The sequence below is a fragment of the Rhinopithecus bieti genome, unplaced genomic scaffold (genome assembly GCF_001698545.2).
Source record: "Rhinopithecus bieti isolate Rb0 unplaced genomic scaffold, ASM169854v2 scaffold_1422, whole genome shotgun sequence".
Taxonomy (NCBI): domain Eukaryota; kingdom Metazoa; phylum Chordata; class Mammalia; order Primates; family Cercopithecidae; genus Rhinopithecus; species Rhinopithecus bieti.
This window is the reverse complement of record NW_016803659.1, coordinates 378012-389418: the sequence shown is the minus strand read 5'-3', so window position 1 is coordinate 389418 and position 11407 is coordinate 378012. Positions and strand designations below refer to the sequence as shown.

The following is an 11407-nucleotide window of genomic DNA, read 5'->3' as shown; positions in this document are numbered from 1 at the left end:
CCCCCCCCCCCCCATGGTAATCAAGACAGTTTCTTATCTTCACTTCTACTTTTATCTTGGGATACATACAAAATAATTTTTTTACTTTTCTTTTTTTTTTTGCTTTTAAATTGCTAGGGAGTATGAAACCACCATCATACAAAGTCAAATGTAAATTATATTATTTAGAGAATTAATTAATTAATATGCTGGTAGTATCTGGAACACTATTAAAGGTTTAAATTGGTTAATTATTCCACAAAATAGAATGTTTATTATATGCCAGACACAGTTTTATGTGCCTTAGAGGTAAGGTTTAGCTACTTTAAGTCTTCATAACAAACACAGACGGTAGCTATTATTAGTATCATTCACATTTTATAAATGAGGAAAAAGATGCATAGAAAAACCAACTAGATTCCCCAAAGGCACATAGTGAGTAAATGTTGCAGTCAGAACCTGTCCGACAGATAATCTGGCTCCAGAGTGTGCATGCCTAACCCTAAGTATGCTGTCTCCCAGTCAATCAAGCAAGTAGGCTCCATCTCACACAAACACATGCTCATGCACATTCCTCTACTTCTCAACTCATCTGAATTAAATGTGCAATGGTTCCTGAAAGCCTATATATAAAACACTGTGCTGAGCTACTTTAGAAATACAAAGATGAATAAATAAGCTTGATTTCATGGAGCATACAGTCTAGGGGGAAGTATGACAACTAGACAAATAATTTTAATAAAACCATAAAAACAGTAAATGCAGAAGATACGTCAGAGCTTAGAGAAGTTTAAGAAGAGATCTAGTAATAACACTAATGGGAAAAATCATGAGCAAGATTATCTTTGAGGGATTAGTAAGAATTTTTTATGCCAGAGATTATAAAATCTTCAAGTAGAAGGAGCAATATGAGCAAAGACATAGAAACCTGTAATTGCTGATGTGTCAGGAAAGAGCCAAATAAGCCAATTTGACTGAAGAACAGATATAAGTAAAGGAAGAGGGAACTTAAATGGCAGAAAAGTTGCATCTTATATTCATACATTCAACTAACAACTACTGAATGTCTACAATGTATAAGCACATAAAAGACTCATTCAACAACCGTTTAAAGAGTAGCTTAAAGATTATATTGAAAATGAGGCTAGCATATGTGAAAGCACTGAACACAAAATCTGACATAGAACAACTCTAATAAACGTGTCTGTTTTCACCAACTTTTGCATAGAAAATCATTGAAGATTCTTGCAATCAAGCAAGAAAGTCCTACATAGTAAACACATTTTAAAATATAAATGTGTCCAAAATACAACAGCAACCAGAGTATAGAGTAATTAACATAGATCACATGGAAGGGTGTAAATGAATGAGAAAAACTCAGAAAAGTGGACTTCTGAACTGAACTTAAAGAAAGGTGTCAGCTGGAAACCATCATTCTCAGCAAACTATCGCAAGAACAGAAAACCAAACACCGCAATGTTCTCACTCATGAGTGGGAACTGAACCAATGAAAGTCACTTGGATCCGGAAGGGGAATATCAACACACTGGGGCTTATCACGGGAGGGGGGAGGGGGGATGGGATTGCATTGGGAGTTATACCTGATGTATAATGACGAGTTTGACTGGGTGCTGATGAGTTGATGGGTGCTGGGGGACCCCGGAGTTGGATGGGTGCGCCAGCACCAACATGGCACAAGTATACATATGGTAACAAACCTGCACGTTATGCAACATGGTACCCTAGAACTAAAGTATAATAAACAAAAAAAAAGAAAGGTGTCAAAATTCTCGGACAGAAGAAAAGGAAGAGGGAAGAGAGGCATCTAAGGAATAGAAATGTAGGAACTGATTATTTAAAAAGAGATCAATTTGTATATAATGAAGGCATTGCAGATTGAAAGTAGAGGATAGACATTGTTCATCCATGCAGTTATTCATGTAGTCTGTTAACAATTATTATTGCTGCTGGGCGGGGTGGCTCATGCCTGTAATCCCAGAACTTTGGGAGACCGAGGCAGGCGGATCACCTGAGGTTGGGAGTTCGAGACCAACCTGGCCAACATGAAGAAATCCCGCCTCTACTAAAAATACAAAAAAAAAATTGCTGGGCGTGGTGGCGCATGCCTGTAATCCCAGCTACTCGGGAGGCTGAGGCGGGAGAATTGCTTGAACCTGGGAGGTGGAGGTTCCTGTGAGCCAAGATGGCGCCATTGCACTCCAGCCTGGGCAAGAAGAGCGAGACTCCGCCTCAAAAACAAACACAACAAAGCAAAACAAAACAAAACAAAAACAATTATTATTGCCTAAACATTCCAGGAAATGTATCAGGCTCAAAAACACAAAAATAAGTCAGACGCAGTCTCTGCCTCCAAAGAAACTTTCTAGTCTATTGGAAACCTCTCAATTGAGAAATGGGGGCATGTCAGCAGATCACTGTAATCTGTTATGACAGATGTGAGCTCAGGTACCTGGCAGCACAGAGTAGGGGATATCCATTAGGGTACTAAAGTAAAGCTTCCAAAGTGGCAACACTGGGTAGGGCATGGGTGACTGCCTATCCAAGCAGTGAATGCAACATAAGAAACCAAAGACAATGAGGAGTAAAAAATGAGACATACATTAGGAAATACGAATAGTATTGAGTCGTTTGTTTCTTCACAGATGAGTTAAGTATACAAAAATCATAAGCAGAAAAAAAGAAGCCAGAAAAAAAAGTTTCTAAAGCTTGTGATGTTAATGTGATTTTAGACTTTAACCTAGAATTAATATTCATGGAAACACTTCAAGCAAAAGACTGGAATGATTAGCTGTGCTTTTTAGAGAGCTCACTGGTCCCCTAAGAACAATTGGGTAGGTTGTTATTGGAGATAAGGAGACCGATCAGAAGGTTGTTGGGGTAATGCAGAGTATGAATTTAAATTTGAAGAAGAGAACTTTAAGTATGGAGAGGAGAGGATACATAAGAAGATTCAAAAGTTAATATCTATGTTTCTAATTGAATTATAATTTGTTTGGAAATTTATGTCTAAATCTTCTCAATGTTGGTTTTTGTTTTTTTCAAGATGGCAGACTGGAGACAGTGTTAGCATTCCTCTTCCACTTGGAAGGACAGAATAATGTGCAGAGATTCACACTGTGAATTTTTTTTCAAAGAACCAACACAGGAACTTAAGAAAACAGAATCCACAGACCCTGTGAAAGAACTGGTAGGCTACAGCCTACTACATGAGACAGGTGAAAAACTCTAAGTCCTCAGAGTGTGAGAGGGGGAGAGCCTGCCTCCGAGTACACATCCCCACTGGGGAATCTGAAAATCCAGGCCATTGGAGAAGCCCTTTACCCCTCCAACAGCTGGAACAGACTTAGGGAAATAAAAAAGTAAGAGCAGCAGCAGGAAGAGCCATGTAGGTATTCCCAGTCTCCAGCATGAACCCAGGGAAGCTATTCCTGACTATATCTCACAGGGACCCTCTGGAAGTCAGCCAATGACCTCAGGGAAAGGACACAGGGTGAAAGAACCTCCCAACTGAATTTTGTAATATAATTTCGAGTGGAACAAATTCCCTTGAACAGAATGGGGCGGGAGGAGTTGCAGCAAGCGGGAAGTGTGCTACAGACAGAAGCGTAGGAGCTGGGTGCCTGGCCTTGTAGGCAGACAAAGAGGTGCATGGGTTTTTGAAAGCCACGGCAGCTTTCTATGTGGAGAAGCTTATGACCTGGGGCAGGTCTGAGTTCTGTGTACAGGCTGCCTGGATCTAAACCAAACATTGTTAGCAGAGCACTGTGGGAGTGAGATCAGCCTTGCCAACTGCAGGAGAGCTGGGTAAGGTTTACTGCCACCCACTAACAATAACAAGAAGTGAGACTGAATCAGTAATTTTAAAAATGCAAACAAAGAAAGTCCAGGACAAGACAGATTCACAGCTGAATTCTACCAGACATTCAAAGACGAATTGGTACTAATCCTACTGAAACTATTCCAGAAGACAGAGAAAGAGGGAATCCTCCCTAAATCATTCTATGAAGCCACTATCATGCTAATATCAAAACCAGAAAACATAACAACAACAAACTACAGACCAATATCTCTGATGAAAATAGATGCAAAAATCCTCAACAAAACACTAGCTAACTAATCCAACAGCACAACAAAAAAGTGATACATCACAATCAAGTGGGATTCAGAGATATAAGGACAGTTTAACATATGCAAGTTAATAAATGTGACACATCACATAAATGGAATTTTTAAAAGTATATATAATCATCTCAATAGACCCAGAAAAAGCATTTGATAAAATACAGCACCCCTCTGTAATCCTTCAACAAAACACGTACAGAAGGGATTTACCCGAAAGTAATAAAAGCCATATATGGCAAACCTATAGCTAACATCACACTGAAAGGCAAAAATTTGAAAGCATTCCCCCTGAGAATTGGAACCAAAGATCCCCACCTTCACCACTTCTACTCAACACAGTACTGGAAGTCATAGCCAGAGCAATCTGATTAAAAAAAAAAAGAAAACAGCAGCATACAAATTGTAAAAAAGGAAGTCAAACTGTCGTTGTTCACTGATTATGTGATCATATACCTAGAAAAGCCTAAAGACTCATCCAAAAAGCTCCCAGATCTTATAAATGAATTCAGTAAAGTCTCAGGACACAAAATCAATGTACACAAATCAGTAGCACCGCTATATACCAACATAACCAAGCTGAGAAACCAAGAACTCAATCCTCTTTACAATAGCTGAAAAAATAAAATAAAATACTTAGGAAAATATTTAAAGAAGGAGGTGAAAGATCTCTCAAAGGAAAACTACAAAACACTGAAACACAGAAATTATAGATGACACAACCAATGTAAACACATCCCCTGCTCATGGATGGGAAGAATAAAATGACCACACTGCTCAAAGCAATCTACAGACTCAATACAATTCCCATCAAAATACCATCAACATTCTTCACAGAACTAGAAAAAACAATCCTAAGGTTCGTATGGAACCAAAAAGAGACCATATCACCAAAGCAATACTAAGCAAAGAACAAATCTGGAGGCATCACACTATCTGATCTCAAACTACAACACAAGGCTATAGTTATCAAAGCAGCATGGTACTGGTATAATGACAGGCACATAGACCAATGGAACAGAATAGAGAACCCAGAAGTAAAGCCAAATACTTACAGCTAACTGATCTTTGACAAAGCATACAAAAACACAAATTTGGAAAAGGATCCCCTATTCAATAAATTATGCTGGAAAAACTGGCAAGCCACATGTAGAAGAATGAAACTGGATCTCCATCTCTCACCTTATTAAAAAATCAACTCAAGATGGATCAAAGACTTAAATCTAAGACCTGAAACCATGAAAATCCTACCAAATAACATCAAAGAAACTCTTCTGGACATTAGCTTAGGCAGAGAATTCATGGCAACTGCATAAAAATAAAAATAAATAAATGAGACCTAATTAAACTAAAAAGCTTTTGCACAGCAAAAGAAATCATCAGGAGAGTAAACAGACAACTCACACAGTGGGAGAACATACTTGCAAACTATGCATCTGACAATGGACTAGAATCTAGAATCTAGAATCTACAAGGACCTCAAACAAATCAGCAAGAAGAAAACAATCCCATCAAAAAGTGGGCAAAGGACATGAACAGACATTTCTCAAAAGACATACACAAACAGCCAACAAACATGAAAAAATGCTCAACATATCACTAATCATCGGGAAAATGCAAATGAAAACCACAGTGAGAAACCACCTTACTCCTGCAAGAATGACCATAATTAAAAACAATAGATGTTGTTAAACACCTTTAAAAACAACGGATGTTGACGTGGATGTTGTGAAAAGGGAACACTTTTACATTGCTGGTGGGAGTGTAAATTAGTAACAACCACTATGGAAAACAGTATGGAGACCCTTTAAAGAACTAAAAGCAGAACTGCCATTCAGTCCAGCAATCCACTGCCAGATATCTGGTCAAAGGAAAAGAAGTCATTACATGAAAAAGACACATGCACATGCTGGTTTATAGCAGCACAATTTGCAATTGCAATGATACGGAACCAACCTAAGTTCACACAGACCAACAGGTGGATAAAGAAAATATGGTATATTTACACCATAGACTATTACTCAGCCATAAAAAGGAATGAAATAATGACTTTTGCAGCAACTTGGATGGAGCTAGAAACCATTATTCTAAGTGAAGTAACTCAGAAATGGAAAACCAAATATCGAATGTTCTCACTTATAAGTAGGAGCTAAGTTATGAGCACCAAAGGCATAAGAGTGATATCATGGACTTTGGGGTCATGGTGGCGAAGGGTGAGAGAGGGGTAAGGGATAAAAGACTACATATTAGGTAGTATGCACTGCTCAGGTGACCGGTGAACTAAAATCTTATAAATCATCACTTTAATCAATCACTTTTCTCAATGTCAAAAAGTACTTAAATAAGTAGCTCATGAGCTGCTACCTGACTTGCTGAGAAAAATGACTGCTACCCAGAGTCTAATCACATTAATGTGCTTCTTTTTTTAACAGGCAGTAATATATTTTTCAAGCTTCATGCTTAAAGTTTCTAGATTATAAGCTATTATTCCAGAGTGTGAAGATTCACTTTAGTATTGGTCTCATTTTGCTGAACATACTTAGACACATTTATTCAATAATGTCACTTTTCTTTTCCTACAGATTTCTATCTCTTGGTCAACAGACTATGAAAGGAAAAGCATAACTGTGTTGTTAAAATATTATATTCATTTGCATAAAAATTGACCATAAACAGAATTTCCCAACAAATTTGCCATGATACATGTTGTGTTACTGTTCCCCTTGGGCCACAAGGCAGGCAGTGCCTCTTGGCTGCTGGGCTTGGGCCCTGAACAGAGAAGGTAGCACAACCATGTCTTCAAAAACAACAGTGCTATAGTTTGAATGCCCCTTCCAAAACTCATGTTAAAATTTAATTGCTATTGTGACTGTATTAAGAAGTAGAATCTTTAAGAGATGGTTAGATCATGAGGGCACTGCCCTCATGAATGGATTAATGGTTCTGCTTTACGAGAGAATGCTGTTTTCAAGTTTAAAGGCACTGGTTAGGCTAAATGAAAGCATTCTCACATGGCCTCCATGAATCTCACATGGCCTCAATGAACAGTGAGATAAATGACAGGCATGCTCCCACAGGAGAACTAAGTTTTGGGAAAATACAAACAATATTAGAGCACAATGAAAAAAAAAATCAACCTTTTGAAAGGATGCACATTATTCATGCATATGTCCATTCATTCAATAAAATATTATAGAACCACAAGGTAAAAACCTAGGAAGAATAAAAAAAAACTTTCTCCAATTATCTAATAAAGGAATCGCTAATTTGGATTACTATGGTAATGCATATATGTTCCAAAAGGAGCACGAAATTTGTCAGTTATCCACAAATTAAAAGTGTTAAAGAAAAATTAAGCAGCTTTCTCAATTCAGTAAAAACAGTGGACAAAGATGAAAAGACTTGGGAGGTAGGGAAAGTAACTAATCACTATTTCAAGAATCCCTCATTTGATGTAGTAGTGATTTCACTCATGTAGCAGTTGAAGAGAAATTTCAGCCCCTTGATGTCTGTGGTTATAAATAAAGGGAAATAAAGTTGTCTCAAATGCATAATTTTCTGTGGCTTGAAGTGCCAGCAAAGTAAACTCCTCTCTTAATAAAACCCATGAGCAATCTTTCCATTTTTTATTGACCTGATGACAAGTAAACAATTTTATAACTCACCAGAAGTTTCAGTTTTCAAAAAGAAATACCACAATCAATTTGTCCTATATATTTTCTTAAAACTTTTAAAAGAGAAAGTTTATTTTGAAGGTTACCAACTGTTTGAACTAGCCTTACAATGTTAATACATGAACTGCAACTACAGGAAACCCTCTCAGTTCCTATATCCCGAACCTGGCAGGACTGTTCTACTTTCTACAATTAATAAATATTTAATTAGTATAGTCTTAGCTGTCTGTATTATTCTAATTCAGATAAGGATAAACTTTTTTCTAAAATTCTTCATTTCTGAATGAATATAGGAACATTATAAATAACTAGATTGCTACAACACAGAATTTCCATGTTAATGGCAACAATGGCATTTTATCCTTTAGTGCCTAAAAGTAATTCTGAATACATTTTAGTATAATGTGGGAAATAGGCTTTAATATTTTGGATGCCAAAAAAATTATGTGCTTAATTAAATGTACATTACTCTATGTAGGTATATTCCCATCCTGATGATGACTATAGTAAACACAATACTTTGTAAGAAAAAAACAAAACAAAACAAAAACAAAAACAAAGGAAAACCAACATTGTAGTTCCCATATCAAAGTACTATAAAAAAAGTGTTTATTAACAATTTTTATGTCTAATTTCATCAGTTAAAGAACAAATACAGACCTTTGATACAAGATTAAAACAATAATCTATGTAAGCAATCACACTTCCTCCTTACTACTCAGCCATGGCTTTGCCTACATTCTAAGACATTCTGAGGATGTGCTCTCATTAAAGGTAATTCTTAAAAAGTTACTGGGGAAATCACTTGCCTCCTGATGCTCATTCTTGATCATTTTACTGAGAAATTGATGACAAAAGTTTTGCAACTTGTATATAAATTATGCTGACTTTAGACATTCAATTCCATTATTTACCAAACTCACCAGAATCTGTCTCTGTAGGGCATACCTAACAGAAAACATCTTTAGCTACTTTGCAACAGGCTACATCTTTGTGATAATGTTATCCTCATATCTTATGCACATATATATAATCTCTATGCAGTAAAACAAAGAAAGGCTGGATCAGGGTGCCAGGGCCTTCTCTCACCTCGATTTCAGATCTTAACCAAGCTTAACATACCACCTCCTCCAGGAAGCAGTCCCTGATCACTGATCCCAAAGCAACTATTCCCCTCTAAATTGTCAGAGCAATTTACTTATGCCATTTTTTAAAGTATCTATTCCCTTCTACCTTTTATTTTGTGTATTAAGCATATATTAAATTATAAGAAGTTATCAGCTTCTCATGTATAAAGACTCTTACATACTTCTGCTTCTCAGAACAAACTCAATGAATGCTCATGAAATAAATAACATTGTATAATATTTACTTAGTGACTAAAAAACTACTATATTATTGAGGTATACCTTTGGTGGCTACAAAAATTACCAATCAATCAAAATGCTTATCAAAAATAATAAAATACATTCGCAAAATACTCAAGTAAAATATATACCATATCCAACTGGAGGGAGGATACAGTAACCCTTGCAAGATAGATCCGCAGCTATAAAAATGATTTTTACTTACTTGTCTCCAAAAAACTTTCTCCAGAATTCAGCAGCATCTGCTTTTGTGATACGAAAGTTATCTCCCTGGAATTGACCATTGGGAAAGATTGCTTTGATTTCTGCCAGCATGTGACTGAAGATAAGGGACAGTTTTGTGAGATTTCGTCTGTAGGCACAAGGGAAAAAAATGAAGATAAGAAATAAATACCTATATGCATACAAATTTTTATGGGAATATATATTAAGACAAATGTTATGTATGCATCAACGTACGTCTTGGTGGTTGATCATGAAAACCTCAACTGAATGCTGCCCTTAAAAACAATGTTTATGAAAACATTGAAAATTTAAATTCCTAACAAAGTTGTCAATTCATTAGTCATCCATGTATTCATTTAACATAAACACAAATAAGATAAATTACATAATTTCACTGAGCTCACAGATTAATGGAAGAGATTGACACTTAAAAAATAATAATCAAATATAAATGGTAAACATAAAAGAGAGAGTGACTATTTCTACCTGGGGGAGTAAGGAAAGATTTGTCATCAGAGGAGAATCTAGGAAGAAAACTCATTGTTTGACAGATAAAGACCTGGAGTGGAAAGGGAGGATGGAGAGGGAAGTAAAAGGTATTTCAGGCGGTAGAAACAGCATGTACAAAAGTTTAATACATAAGTATAAAATGAAAATGTATTTGTATTATATCATTTTTGGCATAGTTGAAGCAGAGCAGAGGGTAACTGGAGAAAATAACATGAGACAGAGTAGGAAACTTTGGTTGGGACATGACATAAAGAGGCATCTAAATCAATGTGCAGTTTTTGTTAAACATACTTGCCACTCCTACCTAAATATCAGATTTTCTGAGGATGGGTTCTAGATATGTGCATATTTTAGAAGCCCCCTGGGCAATTCTAATGTGCTTTCCTCATTAAAAGGTACTGCTATAAGAAATGGAGAGTCAGGCCAGGTGTGGTGGCTCACCCCTGTAATACTACCACTTTGGGAGGCTGAGGCGGCCAAATGGCTAGAGCCCAGAGTTTGAGACCAGCCTGGGCAACATGGCTCCCACAAAAAATTGGCGGGGTGTGGGAGCACATGCCTATAGCCCCAGTTATCAGGAAGGCTGACATGATCTCTTGAGCTGAGAGGCAGAGGTTACAGTGAGACATGATCACGTCCTTCCACTCCAGCATGGGTAACAGAGTGAGACAATGTCTCAAAAACAAAAAATTAAAGAGAAAAGAAATAAATCGAGAGTCAAATGGATTAACAGATCCAGAATTCTGAAGACTTGATGAAGTCTGTTTTAGAAGGAAAAAATTGTAGTAGTATGACAAAATGGTTTAGAACGGAGATACGGGTGTCACCTCTATTCTAATTTCCGTATTAAATTCCGGAGATTCTGGCAAGATTTAAACCAGGCTTCATACTACAAAATAGTACTATCAATCACCTGTAATCCTTGCTAACATTTCTTAAATTTTCAATATTATGTTAATTGGCATAAAACTACTAGTGCTAGATAGGTAAGAAGCAATTAAAACACAAAATACTAAATAACTTCCCAGGTTTAACAAACCATATTTCTTTATATTCCCTTTTGCTCAGAATGACCAGAAATCAATGGGCACATTCTGCATATGTTTTCACTTTGAAGCTTCAGCTAGTATGCATGTGTATGTGCGCCTGTATATATGAGAGAGGGAGGGGGGGCGGGGGGAGAGAGAGAGAGAGTGAGTGAGTGTGTGTGTGTGTTGGGAGGTGAATGGAGGCAAGTGTGTTAGTACTCAATAAAAATATAGCAGAAAATTAATATAGAGAAAGTCATCAAATTTACAACATATAAAACCATATAATGTATCAACAGAACTTTGTCATTGAAAGTTATGTGTCTTTGCTTCATATTTACTAATGTATCTGTGTTTAATAACTGCCAAATAATAACAAAAACTCATGTTTGTTACCAAGGAGATCATGTAATATGTACCTGATAATAAAATCATTGGGTGACACACTTTTTAAAACATTTACAAAGGAGACACATAACTTCCT

The 11407-nt window shown here is 36.6% G+C and overlaps 1 protein-coding gene across 9 annotated transcripts in view; it reads right to left on the bottom strand.

The window, feature by feature from the left end:
• Positions 1 to 11407, bottom strand: part of CBLB (Cbl proto-oncogene B) — a 234618-nt gene that overhangs the window by 124167 nt on the left and 99044 nt on the right. For all 9 annotated transcript variants that reach the window (XM_017895632.1, XM_017895643.1, XM_017895680.1 and 6 more), the window contains one exon: positions 9366 to 9512. In XM_017895632.1, coding sequence (XP_017751121.1) covers positions 9366 to 9512 — 147 coding nt within the window. The remainder of the gene's footprint in view (positions 1 to 9365; positions 9513 to 11407) is intronic.